The 21,566-nt window shown below is 38.2% G+C and overlaps 1 protein-coding gene across 1 annotated transcript in view; it reads right to left on the bottom strand.

Annotated features, from left to right (window-relative positions):
• LOC134751446 (NACHT and WD repeat domain-containing protein 2) overlaps nucleotides 1-18,022 on the bottom strand; it is a 70,040-nt gene extending 52,018 nt beyond the window's left edge. Inside the window, exons 1-3 of the mRNA XM_063686855.1 lie at nucleotides 17,894-18,022; nucleotides 9,066-9,180; nucleotides 1,354-1,442 (exon numbers count right to left, since the gene is read on the bottom strand). Of these exons, the coding sequence (XP_063542925.1) occupies nucleotides 1,354-1,442; nucleotides 9,066-9,168 (192 nt within the window). The 5' untranslated portion in view covers nucleotides 9,169-9,180; nucleotides 17,894-18,022. The remainder of the gene's footprint in view (nucleotides 1-1,353; nucleotides 1,443-9,065; nucleotides 9,181-17,893) is intronic.
• Between the last annotated feature and the right edge of the window lie 3,544 nt (nucleotides 18,023-21,566).

The raw sequence follows: 21,566 nt of genomic DNA, 5'->3' as shown, positions 1-21,566 counted from the left end.
TCTGTCAGCAGGCTGTATCTCATAAACCGTGATAGCTAGACAGTTGAAATTTTCACAGATGATGTATTTCTGTTGCCGCTATAACAACAAATACTAAAAAGTACGGAACCCTCGGTGGGCGAGTCCGACTCGCACTTGGCTGGTTTTCCTTTAATATATGACATTTCGGTTTATAAGTAAAAACTAGTTTTAGCAGTTTTAGCCCCAAATAGAACTGTGCAATTCTCGAGAACGTTCTCTGTTTATTTAGTAAAGGAAATGTTCTCTGTCGAGAATAGACAAGAAAGAAGGATCTTGACGGATTGAAAACCTCTTCATTACGAAATCTTATTCGGTTTAAAATCGTCATACTTTCTACAATTTTTACTTCCATCTAGGTATAAATTTTTAACAAAATTCTAAACTATTTGGCTCAATTTTAAATCTGGAACAAGGTTTATATTAACTGAAGTAAAGACATAATCGATATCGGTTAAATTTTCTTTTAGAGCCACCTGCGATGGCTTATTACCTGATTCATTATGGATAAGAAAGCGGTTTGAAGTTAGGTCGAACAAATAATAAAATTTGAGTTTAGGTTGAATAAAATAAAATCGCTTTATAAATGTTTTATGTCTGAAATTCGAGCAAATACTTAAGCTGGCCTTACACACTAAGGGTCGGTTGCACCAAACCGTCTGCCACCGTTAAAGCCCAGGTAGCAAAATGACGTAAAATGACGTCAGCGACGTCATGATGACAGCATTATTACGTCATTATGACGTCGCTGACGTCATTTGACGTCATTTTGCTACCTGGGAGCGTTCGCAAAATTTTATTGTATAGGAAGTTTCATAGATCTCTGCTGCGTGACGTTGTAAACTGTTGTCTGTAAACTGTGGTTGGTGCAACTGGCCTTAAATCTATATCTATGAATCTAAATCTGAATTTCTAAAATGATTACATAATCATCATCATATTTCTTGCGTTGTCCCAGCTTTTGGGCACGGCTCAGGGATGACTGGGGTCTGCTTGGCAAATAATCCCAAGGATTGGCGTAGGCACGTTTTTTACAAAAGCGACTGCAGTCCGACCTTCGAACCCAGAGGGTATACTAGGCCTTATTGGGATTAATCCTGTTTCCTCGCGATGTCCTTTACCGACTGGTAAATACAGTTTCAATACTTATATTATTTTATTTCTGATTGGATTTTTCTATCGACGATTGTCATCTTGACTAGACCCCCTGAAAGGCCGTCAGGAAGCAAAGTGTCGTCAGCGACGTCATAATGACGTACTAATGATGGCATTATTACGTCATACTGACGTCGCTGACGTCATTATGACGTATAAATGCTACCTGGGCCGTCTTACCTGAAACTCGAGTCCGTGCTTCTCTCGACAGTAGTCCTTGATGCGGGGGTAACATTTGGCCATAAGGGTGTTCCTTTCCATGGTTGTGTCTGAAAAGAGAAAAATTATTAGGCTCAGAGCCCTTGGGCCTCGCAGTTTTTAGGGTTCCGTACCCAAAGGGTAAAAACGGGACCGCGCTGACTCCGCTGTCCGTCTGTCTGTCACCAGGCTGTATCTCATGAACCGTGATAGCTAGACAGTTAAAATTTTCACAGATGACGTATTTCTGTTGCCGCTGTAACAACAAGTACTAAAAAGTACGAACCCTCGGCGGGCGAGTCCGACTCGCACTTGTCCGGTTATTTTTAAACGGATAACCGTAGTAAACGACGACTGTAACTACGAATATACATAAGCCCTGATTCGAACTTATAGTTTATACGTCAAATATTAGGTCTAGATACGATCACAGAATAAACAATAGTACTACCGTACAGAAAGGAAACTTCCCACAAAACCGAAGTTTGACAGCGGTTCAGGGTCGAATCATGCTATCCCTTTCTAATATAGGTATGGCACTATCCCTTTCGGATATTTAGGGTTGTCAAAATTCAAGTAATTATCTTATCTGTGGTTGTGCACGCAAAGGGACGTCAAGTTGTGCCAACCCTAATAAAATTGATCGAAGCAATGCTCAGCTGAGCCGAACGGAGCCGAGTTTGCCCGAAGCGAGGAGTTTCGCGCCCCTGATGCGATATGGCTCGGATATGTCAGTGTCAAAAGTGACGTTTTTGTTTGAAGAAAAGCACGATTGTTGGAGTTGTCATCCGAATATTACCAATTTAATAATAACTGCAGTCAGTTAAAAACCCCAGCGGGTTAGAATAAAGATGAATGCAAGACTGCATTACTGGGTGACCGACGCAGTTAGAAATAGGTCGATTCACGGCCGAGTAATACTGCAGCAAGCTACCATTTCAAGCTAACATTAACATAAAAACCGGCCAAGTGCGAGTCAGACTCGCGCATGAAGGGTACCGTACCATTACGCAAAAAACGGCAAAAAAATCACGTTTGTTGTATGGGAGCCCCACATAAATATTTATTTTATTCTGTGTTTAAGTATTCTTTTATTCTTTATTGTATTGCAGTCATGTTCATAATACATTAGGTGTTACAGTTTGAGGATGGTAGGTACATGACACCCTGTCAGGGCACTCAATTTTCTTAAGTCTAGGTAAAATTACATGCATCTCATACAAATAGCAATAAAATCTATATTTATAACTTTTTATTTTATCGACGTTTATGCAACGTTAAATGTAAAGTTCGTTTAGAAAATTAGTAAAATAATAAAATAATGATGCTAAATATTAAATGTCCAGGTTAATTTATAAATAGATTTAAATAATGTGAAACAATATAGTTAATATTAATTAACTATATGTCATTTTAGAAAATGCATAAATGTCAATAAATGTTTACAATAATATTTCAATAAAATTTAATTAATTCAATTTGGGTAAGTACATAGCATTATTTCAGTGTTTGGTCATTTAGAAATTCGTCTATTGTGTAATATGCTTTCTCTAGAAGAAGCTTTTTAAGCGTATTTTTAAACAGTTTATCATTCGGTTCCTGTTTTATACTGTCGGGTAGTATTTGTTGTAGCGGCAACAGAAATACATAATCTGTGAAATTTTCAACTGTCTATCTATCACGGTTCATGAGATACAGCCTGGTGACAGACGGACAGAAAGACAGCGGAGTCTTAGTAATAGGGTCCCGTTTTTACCCTTTGGGTACGGAACTCTAAAAATTGTAAGTTGTTAACTTCTTCGTAACCGCTACACCGGTTGTTATGATACTTTGTATACTGGTTCTAAATATCCTAGTGCGTATGTACATTTCGGCTCTGTCTAATGGCTAGGGACACCCTGTATAAATATAAATATATATAATTTTAGGTATGGAACCCTAAAAATTGCTATTTTACAAGCTTTTTTTTTATACCACGTCGGTGGCAATCAAGCATACGGCCCGCCTGATGGTAAGCAGTTACCGTAGCCTATGGACGCCTGCAACACCGGAGATATTACACGCGCGTTGCCGACCCCAACACTCATCTCCCTCATTGAGCCTCGTTTTTATTAACTTGCAATGTACCTAGCTAATAAGTACCCTTCTGATCGAAAATGGCACATTTATTGACCGAAGCGTTAGGAAGCGTCCAATGTTTTTTTATGTCTGTAATGTCTCCTTGTGCTTTATTTAATATGTTGTGGCGTTGAATAAATGTACTTTCTTTCTTCTTTCAGTGTATGAAATAAAATAAATAAATAAAATAAAATGCGTTTATTTTCAGACAACTCATAGGTCCATAGCATTGTTAGTAAGTTCTTAACTAAAAAAATTAAAACTAAAATTATTAATACTAAAAACTAAGATACTACAACTAAAATGAGTTAGTATTACTTAATAACAATAACAAAGGTCTAAGCTAAAAGCCCTGCGTAACAGAGCCGTGGCGCGCGGTTCACCGAGGCTCACGCACACTCGGAGCATGCAGCTCGTTGAACCTGCCGAGCACGGCACTGTCCTGCCTCCCGGTCACGACCTGCAGGAGACTGTTGGGGCTTCCCCTAACCCGTCTGATGAGCGACGCGACTTTATTGCGCATGAGCGCAATAGTCGCGCGAAATGAAACAGTATTACTAGCTCGTGCATGTTACATTCAGACTATAGCCGTCACATATTTGCTGACGGTAAGACCACCCACCGACGGTGTTATATAACGTTTACGAAACGCCTTCCCATTCAACCAATAAATAGTTTAAGGTATGGAAAAATAGTACATTTGCCAGGTTGTTTAAAGCTCTACTCGCACGCGACAAGACACTATTCTGTCTGTATTTGGACGATGAAATTATCTTGGCACCAATTAAAACATTCCATATTTTTTATTACATTCAGTCATAATAGGCAAGCTTGACTCCAATACAATGTTTTGCGAACAGTTGTGAGTCGATCGATCACTTCGTCTGGCCGTGGAGCTTTGTGTGCATAGTTCTAGACTTACATTTAATGCAGGTATTTATGGATCTGAGTTAAAATTGTTTTAATGGTGCACTGGCTGTTAAATAACGTTACTAAGCTTTTGCCCGCGACTTAAGGATGACTCACGTTAGACCGGGCCGTGTCCGGGCCGGAGCTTCCGGCGCTTACTTTTCTATGACATGACAGGTGATCACGTGATGCTTTCCATAGAAAACGAAGCGCCGGAAGCTCCGGTCAACCTTTAATCTGCGTGGAATATTTCTAAAAACTGAATTGACATTTTTTTTTAATTAATCATCGAAACTGCTCACAAAATTTCATGAGAATCGGTTGAGAATTGCGACCTGTAAAGGAGAACATCCGGACATCCGAAATATTTTTGCCCAAGCTGAAACGGAGACGTTCGCTGACGCTCGGTTAATAACTTTACTGCCAGTGCAGGAGCACCATGAGAAAGATTTAAAGATTATTAAGAGATCACATTAACTTAAAAAAAAACCGGCCAAGTGCGAGTCGGACTCGCGCACCGAGGGTTCCGTACTTTTTAGTATTTGTTGTTAAAGCGGCAACAGAAATACATCATCTGTGAAAATTTCAACTGTGACAGAATAATGACGGCATTATTACGTCATAATGACGTCGCTGACGTCATAATCATGGAGACTGTATAAAGGAGCCAAATCTCTATGTATGAAAAGTGTCCATCAAAAAACAGTAATTAGGCGGCGCCACCATACATCGAAATACTACCAAAAACAACCTACGTAATTTGGTCGGGTTATTTGTTATATGGTTCATGTTATACTCATGTCCCAGAGCCTAACTAGCGCCACCGGAGAGATTAGGAACTATTATTTAAAGCTTAACGCGGTCACTTTTACAACAATTCTGCCATAAGAGATTGCGATCCTTTCTATACCATCCATAGTCATAATGACGTATAAATGCTACTGGGGTATAGACGAGAAATTGGGACCGGTTCCGCCGTGGTGGTGGTTTTAGCTTTATACCTTAGTTTGTTTTAAGGGTTCCGTACCCAAGGGGTAAAAACGGAACCCTATTACTAAGACTCCGCTGTCCGTCTGTTTGTCTGTCACTGACACTGACAGACAAACAGACGGACAGACGGACAGCGGACGTCATTATGACGTCGCTTTTGCTACCTGGATATTATGTTACTATTAAGACTAGGCATTTCTGACCAACTCTAAGGGCGAGCAGTATGCGCTTGCACCTCCTATAATAACTAATATTTAATAAAATAATTTGATTTCTTCCCAAAGTTGTGTAAAACATTTTATGTTTTTTTCCGTCTGAAATCTTTTGAGACTTACCATATTGGAAGACAGCGGAAAAAACGAAATTCATATTCATTTAATCATTGCTTTGTGTGTACAAAAAGATCTTATGATTATTATTATGTTTCAACACTTTCAACCCATGTAAAGGGCACTGCAACAAAATTACAAACTAATCAACTACTTAATAACACTATTAAATATTATGTTTATATGTAATGGCCAGCCGTATGCATAGCAGATATTTCTTTTTTAAGTAAATAACGCGCTAGGACTAAGAGCCACTTCCGAAGTATCAGAGAAATCGATATCAATTTTATCTTCACGTTAAAATCGCCCTCACTTCCTCAAACAACGACCATTAAAATTCAGGGCACGCGAATTAAATCCGGCAACCCACTATCTGATAATAGCGTTAATTAAAAGTTGTCCATATTGCCCGGGCTTCCCCTAACCGCATAAAATGGCGGCCACAGACATATTTCTAATTAGATAATGTTTCGCTTGCAAATGTGGTATGTTCTATAAAAAGGGACCTTATTCTCAATGGCGCTTACGCCATTATAGACGATGCTCAGATATAAATACAATGCCGCGACGCCGTGCGGCCTAAGCGCCATCGACAATAAGGTCCCTTTTCATAGAAAATGCCCCAAATGATCGTGGATTTGTGAACAGGGTCCCACCTAGTACCACAGTAAGCTCAATCAGGGTACCTATTATATACAGAAGTACTTCAAAAAATGCTATTATGCTATTATCTGTGAATGTTCTAATTTTCCAAATATAAATTTGACAAACGAACCAAAGAAAATAAATGGTTTTTCGTGTCGTGATCCAAAATATTTCTGACTGTAACTGATCCACATTATCATATTATTGTGGTAGTATTTGATGAAAAGATAATTAGTTTATATTTTCTTATTTTTGAAGTAAAAATCATCTTATTATAAGTAATCATGGTGACTTTTGAACTCATCATCATGATTGGCCTTAAACAATAATTAACAACATCATTAGGCTCATCTTTGAATTCTGTATGATCTTGTTCTCTTGCTCCACGACCCCGAAATCATCCTCTACATATATATGTTATATATCCCTTAGTATACCTATTGCTTGTTTTTATTTATTTATCACCGTTGCCAAAATACCATCCCATCAGTCACTGGTAAAATGTAACACACATTTTACGTTTTATATAGACCATGTTTCAAGCAGAATAGAATTACTTTACATTAACATAATTCGATTTTAATAAAATCATGGCAGGTACATATGATGTCTATGTTAATATTGTGGATATATGTCTATGCTGGCGACTTCACTGAAAATGTTTGGGAAAAGTAAACGGAAGTAAAGTTTTTTGTCCATTTTCAGTTTCAACTTTCAACGGAATGGGTTCTGATAAAACAGAAAAATAACAAAACTGGGTTTCTAACCTGGCGCGTACCTCTTTCAACGTATTTCCCTTACGATACAGAGAGGTAATGCTGCCAGTGTCATGGGGTCCATGCCGCAGTCCGACTTGTAGAAGGGGTATTCTCTTTGTAATTGTTTATGTAGGTAAGTATATTTTTCAACACGCTCAAAACGACGTTTTTATTCCACCGATTTTTGGCTCATAATACAATACAAAATAAATATTCTTTTTTGCTCACCATATAAAAAGGACATAACATACAAATTAAGCAGTAATCCTAGATATTAAACACGCGTGATTTTTCAGTATATTATAACACTCGTGCTTTTTCATAATATCATCCGACTGAGTTAAGAAGGTAACTAATTGCTAATGATATGCATGGAAACGGAGCCTTCTTTAATTGACCACGAACGCTGTAAAGGGTTCGAAACGTCGGGATGTATTATAAATTCAATATATGCGATATAATCCGTTTTCATAGTTTTATTTCATTAATAAGTATTCGTTATTTGTTTTACAAGGGGGCAAAGTTGTTGTTTAACCGCTCTTTGTCCGATTCCGATTGACCCGAGCAAGCGAAAGATTCCAAAATTGAACTACGAGCGTAGTGAGTGGTTTGTAAAATGGAATCTTGAGCGTTTCGAGAGTTTCGAAGCACGAGGGATAAACAAAATTTGCCCCCAAAAATTTTCACCACACCAACCCGAAGAAAATATTTACTGTAAGATATCAAACAAAATTAAACCAAATCAAATCCAAATGGACGTTATTAAATATTTATCATTAAAAATAATCATTTAAACAGTCAATTAGCCAGCTAACATAAGGAAACAACATGCATCTGATTACTTTGCCTCACATGTGGATAAAATGCAACTTTCTTTATCAGTTTTTGAACAATCAAGAAAGCCTTTACCAGCTGGTGTGTTGAAATACATTAACGAGTCCAGAACACGTTATTGCTTTTCCGACAGACACTAAAACTAGTAGTAAAGCGGGCCGTAACTTGAAAACACCTGCAACGGCCATGTTTCTGTTAATGACCAGTACTTTGTAATAGTTTATCGATCTTTAGCTGCACATGCACAGAAATTATTTAAGGCAAGGTTTATTTATTTAGTCGTATGGCATATTACAATTTATGGTCGCTTTACAAATTTACAAGTTAATAGTTAGATTCTTCACCAAATGGGCCGCGTTTTCGCTTAGCTTAAGTAAGTCCAGAGGATCTCCTGTGTACTTCCAAGGCGAGGTAGGCTGATTTGAGGTATTTTTAGAATCCATCTAAGCTACGTCGACTTTGGCGTGAAAAAGTAAAGTGTATGTTTAAATTCAAACTTTGTCATTGCTAAAGTGTAATTAATACTTACTTATACCATAAAAAAATGATGTGTATCACTTTAAACAAAACCGCGCTACTTGTTTATCATAGCTATGTTGCTTCTGCATTGCGATATGGAATAGTGTTATGGGGAAATGGTACAAATGAAAAACAAGCTTTCATAGCATAAAAACATACGTAAGGACTATAGCGGGAATAAAGTGGTCAGAATCATGTAGGCCCATAGATCTAGCATTACATAGATGAGCAATACGCGTGCGCCTGTGAGGGACAGAACATACGCAATGCGACAATATCTTTGGTCGAGTAGATTTGTAGCCCACCATAAACCATACTAAATTTACGGTGGGGAATAAAAAAAATGTAACTGTGACAAGGACAAACAATAACAGCGCTTTCTCTGCGACTCCTACTGCAAGATACGTAAGACTATCCCGTTCGGTCATTTCCCCCACCCGTCATGCCCGATCCAGTTGTACTAGATTCATGGGTAGGGTTGTAACAACCCTACCCATGAATCTACCCGGTTGAAACAACCCGGTTGTTTAAAAAGTATCGAATCCTGTGCCATTGTTCATGGTGAATGCACTGGAATTGGTTAAGTCCTTACCAGTGAAGGTGGAGCTGGTGAATATCCTCACGATCTTGGAGCTGACTGGAGGCAGGGACTTCAGCGAGCCGGCAAAGATCAGGTCCACCGTGCGGTCGTCCATGGTTGATGGTTACTGGAACAAGGGGTCAAATTATTGGATGGATGGGGTCAAATTAATCGATGGGAGGAAATCGGGAAAACTCTTCAAATTATACACCACACTCTTTATACTTATTACAAGTTTTTTTTAGGGTTCCGTACCCAAAGGGTAAAAACGGGACCCTATTACTAAGACTCCTCTGTCCGTCTGTCCGTTTGTCCGTCTGTCCGTCTGTCTGTTTGTCTGTCCGTCTGTCCGTCTGTCTGTCACCAGGCTGTATCTCATCAACCGTGATAACTAGACAGTTGAAATTTTCACATATGATGTATTTCTGTTGCCGCTATAACAACAAATACCTACCCACGACCCCCTCCCTCCCCCCCCATGGAACCCTTGGTGGGCGTGACCGACTCGCACTTTCGCGGTTTTTTGTAGCTGAAATTTCACATACATATGTAAATTTGATGACAATGCAATACTATTGTACCATTGAGCTAATCGGATGATGGACTGCACAAGAGGTGGGCATGGGAACTCTGTGATAATACAACGTAACCTAATTGTGTTTGGGTTTGTTAGAATTATCTCGACGAGTATTAGTTGCCTGTTAAAAGGACTGTCAGCGATAGAAGCTTGTACCAGAAATGTAATTTTTGATAAAAATCTTTTTTAAACTCACGATATTTACTTACTCATTATTATTTAGCAGACCGGGACTTCATCGCGTATAATTAAGTTTTTAAAAGATCATGCCAAATTAGGCCTACGATTCTATAAGCATAATATATATAGGTATAGTGCCTGTTGTACGATAAATTTAATCATATTACGGACACTTCTTAGTACCGAAAATAAGCAAAAGAGTAATTAAACCAAATCAACACATCGAACCACGCCATTACATAGAATCAATGACATTTTATAAATGGACGTCTAGAGCTAAACAAAAAAGAAAAAAAATTGACAGCAAAATACATTTCTACTCTAACGCTCACTTATTATGTTCTTCAAAAAGAGACATTCATACTACTAACAACATATTGTTTACACTAAGTATCAAAATTGCAAAAAGAACTGCGATACAGTAATACATTTTTTAACCGACTTCAAAAAAAGGAGGAGGTTATCAATTCGACCGTATTTTTTTTGTATGTATGTTACCTCAGAACTCCGTCATTTCTGAGCCGATTTGGAAAATGATTATTCCAATGACTTTAATTGTAACATGCCCAAAAGACTTCCGTCGAAGTTAATAGTTAACGAATTTGAAACGAATAGAATCGCTATGGATTAGTTTCAGGTGTTAGTGGCTGGCAGGGTCGCCATGTAAGGTGAGGATTCGGAGTTGAGTAGAAACGAGTGTTCAGCTTAAACGATGCTTTATTACTGCTCTGCATACTTATGTAAATGGTCCTTATATATATCCTATGAGCTACATAACTATATCTAGTATACACTACAGTTTAATGATGATCATCATTTTATTGATAATGATTATTTGATGGTATTGTGTGAAATCTAGAAGAGCATTTTATAGGGTTCCATAGTTTGTTTTTTGTTGATGTGATCTGGTCCTGGCAGAAAATCAGTGCTTTTCCTAATGGGTGAAACGTCATTTAGACCGGGCCGTGTCCGGGCCGGAGCTTCCGGCGCTTACTTTTCTAAGACATGACAGGTCACGTGATGCTTTCCATAGAAAACGAAGCGCCGGAAGCTCCGGCCTGGACACGGCCCGGTCTAACGTGAGTCATCCTAATACTGGGCCAGAACCTTTTTGTTTTGCTGCGACGCACACAGAATTTTTATTTGTATGAAACAGTATTTATGTATTTTTTCCTTTTTCTCTATTATGTAAAAATCTGTGTTACTCTTATTTTTTGTTGTAATTTCTATTTTTTTCTGGATTGTTTTGTGTACCTGTGTAATTTTTAGGGTTCCGTATCCAAAGGGAAAAACGGGACCCTATATTACTAAGACTCCGCTGTCCGTCTGTCTGTCTGTCCGTCTGTCACCAGGCTGTATCTGATGAACCGTGATAGCTAGACAGTTGACATTTTCACAATTGATGTATTTCTGTTGCCGCTATAACAACAAATACTAAAAAGTACGGAGCCCTCGGTGGGCGAGTCCGATTCGCACTTGGCCGGTTTTTGTATTTGAATATTTTGTGTGTATAGTTTATCTCTGTATCTATCTATCTACTATAGGGTTTTACAAAAAACAAGTTTAATCTAGTAAACCAAAGAATGATACAGTCACTCGGCCCTTCAGGGAAGCCGCGCCTTGGTCACAGTACAATTATTTCACAGTACTTTATACGATAGTCTAAAGGGGCCGGAGGCGGAGGGGCCCACTGTGACTATCAGTCCGCCGGACGATATCGGCCTGTCAGTTGTTCGGAACTGTCAAATTTTTGTTCTAACAGGCCGATATCGTCCGGTGGGCCTTCCAATAGAAAGAGAGGATTAGTAGTTTTAATTAGGGTGAACAGTACGCCGAAGGTTACAAAATCAGTTACGACATGGCACCTAACAGTAAAAAGCCTAACTTGCCAAATATTACAGGTAGGTACTAGGTACATAACCATTAGGTAAGAAAGCGTTATTCTATCTATTACAATTTTGACTCGGATTCATTGTTTTTTTGCTACATAATAGGTTTAAATTCGGTCCCAAAAGTTCCTTTTGGTTAGTTACCTCTTTTTATTGAATGATCAGGATAGTTGACACATGTTGGATTTTATAACTAAATCTAGATTAATAGATAGAAAAAGAGCAATTATTGCAATAAATCGGAAACTTACAAAATATATGGTAATAATAAAAAAATACAAGACCTCAAAGTATCGAAAAAAATCATTTTTTAACTTTCAAATAGGAAAAAAATACAAAAAAAACCATTCGATTCCTTACATTTTATTTAAAAAAATATTGTACAGGAACAATATACATAAACGCAACATTTCACCGACAAAATCGCAATTTCCTTGTTTTTCTCCATCGAAACGGCTTCTAAGCAAACTGACACAGTGATGTCACCATGTGTTGCCTTTTTGTTAGAGCGTTTCGTCAGTAAAGTGCGGGTGCCAGACTTTGACCATCATTTGTGACTTTTGTATTGCTTTAAGACAATGGGTCCCATACAGACATTTGATCCTCAAAACAAACCTGATCGACTGATACCATTAAAAAAATTCAACTATCCAATTGACCCCAGTCTCTCCTAATAGAAAGCAACGACAGAGCTATTCGATCAAGCAACCGGCAAATTCGGATTCAGCGGGATACGAGCAAAGTTATACGATTTTCCAGTCGATATCGATTTTTTCAAAAATATGAACAGACTGTCTGCATATTTGAACCGTGACAGCAGTATCGCCTCGCCCTGTAATCTAGTTGGCAAACGACCGCAGTCACGCACGTATGACGTCTTTCAGCCGGACTGCTGGATATTGTAACGTTTACACTATAGGGGACTGTTTGATTTTTACATTAGGAGTAAGGGTAGGGCGTAGCTAAGTCATTTTATTTCGCTTTTTCGCTTCGAGTACAATAAAACCGACCGTCCGGTCTGGCCTAGTGGGTAGTGACCCTGCCTGTGAAGCCGATGGCATTTTATTTGTGTGATCAACACTAATTTTTCCTGAGTCATGGGTGATTTCTATGTATATAAGTATGTATTTATCAATATAAGTATGTATAATCGCCTAGCAGCCAAAGTACAAGCTCTGTTTAGTTTGGGGCTAGGTTGATCTGTGTAAAATGTCCCCTTATATTTATTTATTTAAAATCACCGCAGTTTCTGTAAACTTGAAGAACCACAATTGCAGCCGCTATAGTTGGAACAAGCTAACTGCATGGCACTTGCTATGACAGAGTCTGGAATTGTCATCGTGAATATCAAATTTCTATGAAAATTGCATGTTAGTATAAGCTACTTGTAATTTTACGTGTTAGTGTATAAGATCTTCTTCTTTTTAAACTTGTATGGTGCTGTATGTAGATTTTTACAATAAACGTTTTCTATTCTATTCTATTCTATTCTAATGGCTCCTCTACACGATGGGCCATCGTACTGGCCCACTAAGATGGGCCAGCGTGTACAGAGAGTAGTGGTGTCGGATGGCTTATGGCGCTTCGGGATGGCGATGGGACGGTGTCGGTTTTTCGTCCGCACATCAGTGCGCCGTACACATGGCCCATTCCATAGTGCGTGCTCTTTCAACTATCGCATCGCCAGCCCTGGCCCATCGTGTAGAGAAGACATTATAATGACACTCCGCACTTTGTTCTATTCGTAGTAGTACTGTAAGGGCTCTAAGAGTGTTGCTGGTGCGCTCTCATGCAGGTTGACGTAGGACGTAGCTATCTTTGCGACGAGTGTCGGAGCACATAACCATAACAGTAGGTACAGATGTAGTGCTTGTTTTCCATCGTACCTTCTCGGATACGTTCGGATTTGTCATTTCAGTCAACCTCTTTGTACCGAGACTGAAATAGCAAGACACGTTCGTACGTTTCCGTGAAAATAAGATGGAAAAAAATTATGCACTACTACTGTACTGGTTGCAGTAGTTTATTAGCACCATTGCCTATCTAGGCTTTACTCAAATCCCTAAAATCACAGGCGTAAGGACCCCTAATTGAATTCGGCGAACGTTATCTGTTATCAGAATCCTAAATGCTTAGGGCAAAAGACACGGCCCGTTAGGTTGATAAGGGCTGTGGATGATAAGCTCATGTCATATTTTGCGCACATCAGCGGGCTAAGCACGGTAGCATTTTTATCGCCTGTCACCATGCCTGTCACGTTCTAACAAGTATGTAAGTGCGAAAGTGACAGGCATAGTGACAGGTGATAAAAATGCAACCATGCTGACACCGCTGAAGCAAGTTTTAGGTAATTCTAATAACAAAACTTCCGTGAGACAGACATATTAAATATATTAATTAATAACGGGTCACTCGCGTATTTTAAGTCGAAAAACGTTTGACATGTTTTACTCCTTACTGAGTAGCGTCATCAGGAGCTTGCGTTGATGGTACGGTTGCGGATACGTGAGTGACCCGTTATTAATATGTTTAATAAGTTTTAAGTACCATTATGTTCCTACATCCAGTGGCTTTGTGATCTGTAGACCTCGCGATCCTCCACGGTTCCGCCATTTTTTGAATTTCCAAAAACTATGAAAACGGATTATATCGCGTATATTGAATTTATACTACATCGATGTTTCGAACCCTTTACAGCGTTCGTGGTCAACGGGTGACTGAAGAAAACTACAAGGTGCAAAAATACCCACATACAAAAATAATGAACCATAATAAACTTTAAGGCTGGTTGTACTTGCAAAATCGGTTCATAAGGCTAGTACACAATACAACTATTTTCAAGTAAAGATATACGCCACAAAAACCATATCGAGTTATCGACGTGTAGTCCAAATCCTAGTTATCGAGCGCGCTCAAAAGATTTCATGAAAATTGGCTAAGAAAGGACATATTAAATCTAACCTCACCTAACCTTAATGCTTCCACAGGATACTTTTTTAATTATTTTCCGATTCCGGCTCACAGCGGAGGCCAAACGCCAGGACATGGAAAGAACATTTCATACACAAGACAAGTAAAACCTAACAAAACCAACAATTCATGATAAATATCATAATTAAACATAATAAAAACAATATTTTATATTTGGGTTTTTTTGTTATTTCAATTTTTGGATTTTTTTAAAATGGCGGAGCCAAGGGTTCGAGGGCTCCGGATCACAGAGTATTAATAACTTTCAGCTTCTTTTCATGACGGCGTTTTTGTATCTTGACACAAACTTACTTTAACACATCCACCGCTGAGCTACTGCCGTAGCGCTACGTCGTAGCCGATAGCATGAGTTTCCCGGTATGTAGCGGAAATGCTTCGTAGGGCCAAAACGCCAACGTGTCGTGATTGGCGCTGAATGAAAAACGAATATGCGATAATCTTCCAAACATTCAGTAACCTCAATCTGAATATACCTAGCACGCACGCGCCATGCGGATTTTGCGACCGCAACCGCATTCGGTGTGTTTAAAGCTTAAATACAAAATTGATAAGCTCTTCACGAGATTGAAAAAGCTTGTTGAGAATCATGCGCTTTATCACGAGCATTTTGGTGTGATTGGAGCTTAATTAAAGTATAGTCGCCATCAGATATATCGAAGTGGCCGTGGTGCTCCAAAATATCTGAAAACACGCTCTAACGCCTGGACAATAGAAGCGTTTTCAGATATTTGTGAGCATCTTGGCCGCACCGATATATCTGATGGCGACTGTACTAGCAAACATTGACGCAAAATTTGAACCCATTCACACTTATAAAAATAAATAAAATATTTTTTTTTGTTTTTTTTTTTAATTACGTTATAATAATATCACACATTGACAAACGCAAACAATTCGTCTATACTGTAAATTCTTAATTGTACAAACAAATGAATTCCTAATTTGATTGTCTTATTTAACTGCTGGTAAGGCTATGGCCTGGCACGAGCGTAGCATGCCAGAATAGATACAATAAAATTAATAAAACGCTTTACATATTATCAAAAGCTTTAAGACATAAGGTTCGGTTTCGCCTGTGCTGTGATAATGAATAGATAAAATAGAAATAACAAACGGATACGTTCAGTCTTCATGACAAGGTTCAATTTTGCTTGGCCCTTGAGGCTTATTTGATATCACTTGTGTTCAGTATCGTGACGGCTTGACAGTTTGATGCTGAATTAAAAGCGTCGTTTTACTATGTTTAAAGGCATACTTGATTTTTGACAGTTCCGTTTGTTTTGATATTTGGAATTGTTTCAGTTTTACGCATACCGTTACATTCGTTACCCGAACGAAATATTTTCTCAAAGAATAATGTGTAACGAAGATCGGTTGGCAATTGATGGCATGACAATTTTTTTTAAAGAGGCACTAACGTAGCCGCCGCCATAATTTGCGTAATTAGAAAATATAATACAAAGAAATTAGAGCGAGTAGAAGTTTTACGTACAAAACTGTGAGAAACGGAACATTCTCCCGCTCTGACACCTAGACGGCGCCGACTGTCATGGCAACCTAACTGTAAAAAACATATATTAAATTAAAAGCTAATTAATTAATTTAGACTCTTATTTCAATATACAATAAAAACCTTCTCGAGAAATCTCACGATTAATGATCAAAGTTTGGATCTATGGATCTTTGTTTCTCTTTCACGCAAAATTGATTGAACGGGTTTCAATGTTTGGCGTTATAGCTTAACTTTACATGAAACTTTTTTTTAAGTTATCTCTAATATTGTAAGTAATGTGTAGTGCTTTATAATAATGTTACCTTGTTGGTGGCAAATAAGGTTGCAGCTCAAGGCTGGCGTCCACTAGACTCGCCGAGGCGAATCGAATCTAAACGCAATAATTCGCTTCCTATATTTTCTATGCAACTGCGTCCATTGACGAAGAGCCGCGGCGCGCCGATTCGAATCTACCGCGCGCATTGCTCGTCAGGCGAATTCCTGCGCTAGTTTAGATACTTTCGGATCTAGGTTCAAAATGAACGAAAAATTATTAATATCTCTTGTCCAAAAATATCGTGAACCGACCATGAAGATAGTGGGTTTCATGATGAGCAGCGTAGGATCAATGTATGGGAGGAAATAGCGGGAATAATGAACCAAACTCGTAAGTAACATAAGTTTGGAACAATAGCATTTCTTCGTCCGAACTATCCATCATCGACCAACTGTACAAGCCCGACCTCAGCACAGGCGCCCGTGACTTCGACTCGCTTCGATTTCTCTGTGATGAACGCACACGGATAAAATGCGACTCGATTCAACGTGGCTCGATTCGACGCGATTCGACTTTAGGTAATGGACGCCAGCCTTCGATGTCACCTGCGTAATTTTAACCTATGCACACTCCTTTTCTTGGGATATACTGTAGGTATAGGTATCTTTTAAAAAACATGTTTTTCCACAAACTTACTAAGAAAATGTTTTCAATTTCTCTAAGCGTATGAAGATCCATCTTAAGCTGTAGCCTTATTAGAAAGTTAAATGAGCAAGCGGAAACTTGGAGGATGCGGGCGGAACCAGAGCTTTACTTAATTAAACATAAATAAAAACAATCTGAGAGACGATAAGACCACGACCTTATTAGGCATTAATATAATTCGTTCGCACCATGAATGCAGTAAAATCATAACCCGCGATAATCATAAGATTTTAAATCGTTTAATGCTAAAAACGTCTTACTTTTCTTTGGAAGAGAACTGATACTCTTCAAACTGCTGCTGCTCAAATAGCGAAGGACCAACGCAAGTAAATTCGCTTTCACGTAAAAAACCCGCATCGAAATTAGTCCATCCCTTTGAGAGCTACGATATGCTAATGTCTGTCATTGCGTCGCGACTCTTTTTGCGTCATATCATTTCATTTCATTTATTTATTGCATTCCATATGTTATTACAGATGATATCCAAAACTAAATTGTCACAACATAGACCCTGAATAGGGTATAGCAAGTTTACCTTAATAGCTAAATACTTAAAATTACCTTATAAAATATATTACCTATTGCGTGGTTTAATAACACGAAGTCATTCTAAAACACAACATATTAGAATTTTCTAAACATGCGACGATTTCATACATTATTATCCCTCAATCAAAGTAACGATCGAAGAAAACATACGTCTTTATAAACCCACATACTAATTCTCACCTGCCCTACTTTCAACCTATTAAACTTTGATCAATACATTGCACCACTTTTAATGTTAAGGTCACACTATCGATTTTTCACTTTAAACTGATTAAAAAATAAAAACCAATCTCACACGACTTTAGCGTTAAACAGTTTTAAAAGTAAAAACGTTTAACAGTTCTTTTGTTTTTGATTTTGAATTTCGAAATCACGCGTGCTGCCCGATTCTATGAGCTTTTTAGACTGAGTGATTTTCGAATGTGTTATAATCAGATCTTGTTATTTGGTTGCTAGGCAACGACATAACTTCTGACTGCGAATTGCGTTCTGTTGATTTTGCTGATAAAACGGTGGAAGTGGGTATTTTATGGGGAAAGTTTTCGTAGATAACTTGATATAGATAGTACCTAGTACCTAGGTAACTGTATCCTGTAGCTATATCTAGATATACCTATATGATATCGAAACACTGGTGTATGTAAAGAGGAAGCACTTTTATTAACGTATGTTTACTTTTGTATCGCAATACTTAAAATTTAATAAATATAGGTACCGGGTGTTTCCTGTAACAGGAGCATTAAATTAAGCTGTAGGCTGTACTCCTCAAACTGACCAACATTCGTTCAGCAACTTTTAAAAATAACTTGTGTTTTGATTTTCCTTACACTTTAAAGTTTATTCTAGGACGCAATGTATTGCAAAATTTGTTATGTTTAAAGGGTGACAAGCAACGTCAAACACACAGATGGCAGCGTACATTGAAAATAATATTTAATTAGTATGAAAAAGGTATAATCTAAAAATTTCATAATTTAAAAAAGTTGCTGAACAAATGTTGGTCAGTTTGAGGCGTACAGCCTCCAGTTTAATTTATTGCTCCTGTTACAGGAAACACCCGGTATAAGCTGGCCTTTAAGACCACGAGACACTATTACCAGTTAAGTTTTAAAAATATTTCATTATTGGAGAAACGTTATTTCAGTAGCCTCTGTAATAAAAAAAAGTTGCATACCGTTTTATTAGGCAGGCGTCCGGTTTTTTATCCCATAGCTCAGTACGTAGTCCATCGCTTTCACCAAATAACCTAGTTCGTTTTAGATTCCATCAACTTTCAATAGTCCTTACACCACCTTTGCTGCCTCTGCATGCGTCCCATGACACGGGCAAGGGCAACATCTACGGTGTACCCCTTTACATTTCATTAAAGTGTCAAAAGGGCCTCTACGTGTTGGCTTCGGCTCCGCGCACGCCTCCCAAAGGTCCGGAACACCATTATTCCGTGATGGAAAAGACTATACTACTAAGTTGGGGCTACGGAGCCTAGTGTGTAATGAGCCTTCGAAGCTGGAGGTCCAGGGTTCGAATCCCGGTAAGGGTATTTATTTGTGTGTTTATCACGAATATTAAATTTGTTCCAGTTCTGAACTGTTTTATAATATATGTTTAAGCAAAGATAGATATAACTCCGTAATAGATGGATGCAGTCTAAGGAAAAAACGTGATCACGAAAATTTAATTCTCGATCAGATGGCGCCACTATCTTTGGCCTACTCTCGTATAGATGGCGTTGACGATTTCGTTTGTTATTTAACATTTTTAACGCATATCAGTAAAAAAACATGGGTCAAAATCATGTAAAATAATTAATGCAGTAAAAAAAATAATTTATCCATATATAAATACATTTTTTGATATTTTTAGTTTTAATCTTGTGTCGATAGATGGCAGTGAATTTACTGTGGCAAAAAATTTACTATGGCAGTCTAAATCCTAATACTATATCCTCTTTGGTTTAAGTATTTAGATTTGTTTTTGTCTGAACAGAAATAATGTTTATTATTGATTTATATTTAGTGCCAATTCAGTGCCCCTGAATTAGTCTTAGATGAGTGCTTTATCATTATTTTTCTTATTCAGTGTCCACATTTGGGGCATTTTTAAATGAAAAGGGACCTTATTGTCGATGGCGCTTACGCCGCACAGCGTCTCGCGGCATTGTATTTATATCGGAGCATCGTTTATAGTGGCGTAAGCGCCATCGACAATAAGGTCCCTTTTTATAGAAAATACCACATTTTATTTTAGCAGCCTTTTCACTCGCTTTACGCAGCTAAAGTTTACACACAAACTTAATACCGTCGTCAGTCAGTTTCTCAGTACCATAAACTCCAAGGGTTAAGGTTACATCCCGGTTGTGCGAGCATTGCTGTACAGCAGGAATATTTAATCAGCTACCGAGCTACCGGGTTTAAGCAACGAAGCTTGCTGAGTTGCTTAAGTAAGGTACGAGATTGAAAAGCTTGATTATATCACTACTATCAATGTAAGTAGTTTAGCACCTTTATTTACACAATAAAATATCTTTTATCTTATCTTTTTATTGTATACAATACTTTTTCTACGAGACAAAAAAATACTTTCAACTAGTAGAATCATATAGGGTATATAAACAAACCAAATCGTAGTCTATGGATGTTGCTATATGAAGAGTGTCACATGCGCGTTTCTGACTTATGAAGCAATTGTTTCTACTAGAGATGCACCGGAAATTCGGTTACTATCCGGTATCCGGCCCTTATTTTAATATCCGGTCGGATACCGGATAGATACATACTATCCGGCCAGATACCGGATAGTGACTTACTATCCGGCAGGATACCGGATAGTTTTTTTTTTTTGACACAATTTCATTTTATTTAAAAGTTTATATAAGAAATTAAGACTAGGTATAAGTTCAAAATAAGTAGTTTAATATCCAATATTGTACGCCCTAGCAGGGTATCATGTACCTACTTGACCAATATGTAAGACCAGTATGTACAAATGAACATGATTACAATGGAATAAATGATATGATATGATATGATAGTAAATTTGCTTGATTTCGGAGTAAACAATGTGGATTTAAGAAACAGTCACGGTCATAATCGTAATCGTTATAATTAAAACAATTTTAACATTTTACTCACTTGCACGCGCACTCATTACGAACCTAGAAATAAGTGCGCGCGAACGTTCACCACGAAACAGGTCAAAACCTGCATAATGTATTAGGTATAGTATCGCCGGCCGAATATTCGGCGACCGGATACCGAATATTCGGTCGATGGTCAAGCTGAACATCCGGTATCCGGTATCCGGCCAAACAACTATCCGTTGCATCTCTAATGAGCACACTTGACATTGGCAAAATCACCATGATGGAAGCCATATTTTAAAAGAAGAAGAACAGTCTCAATCAGAACATAACCTTTAACTACCACATGCCGTTAAGCGCTAAGCGTAAACCGTACCGAAATAAATTTACCGGTAACCATCGGAAGTGAGTTTATGTTCAGTCTAATAGTGGAAAACGGGCAGGTACGAATCGCCCGCGTCACGAAAATAGACGGGTTTCCGTTCCATGGGACATAGCATAAGCGACAAGCGATTAGACAATAACCTACTCTGATGGGTGGTATCCAATCCAGTATAATTATGTTCGGTGTAATAGTGGAAAACGGGCAGGTACGAATCGCCCGCGTCACGAAAATAGACGGGTTTCCGTTCCAGGAGACGGGGCAGTGAGCCATTATAAAGCCATTACACGTCGAATTATACAAAAAAGATCCATAATTAATAAAAAAAACATATAAATACTAAAAAAATGTGATAAGGTATTAGTACTACCGCTTATTAACTAAGGCAAGTG

Source organism: Cydia strobilella, chromosome 22, assembly GCF_947568885.1.
Source record: "Cydia strobilella chromosome 22, ilCydStro3.1, whole genome shotgun sequence".
NCBI lineage: Eukaryota > Metazoa > Arthropoda > Insecta > Lepidoptera > Tortricidae > Cydia > Cydia strobilella.
Note: the sequence above shows the minus strand (reverse complement) of the source record. Positions and strands in the feature narration are given on the sequence as shown.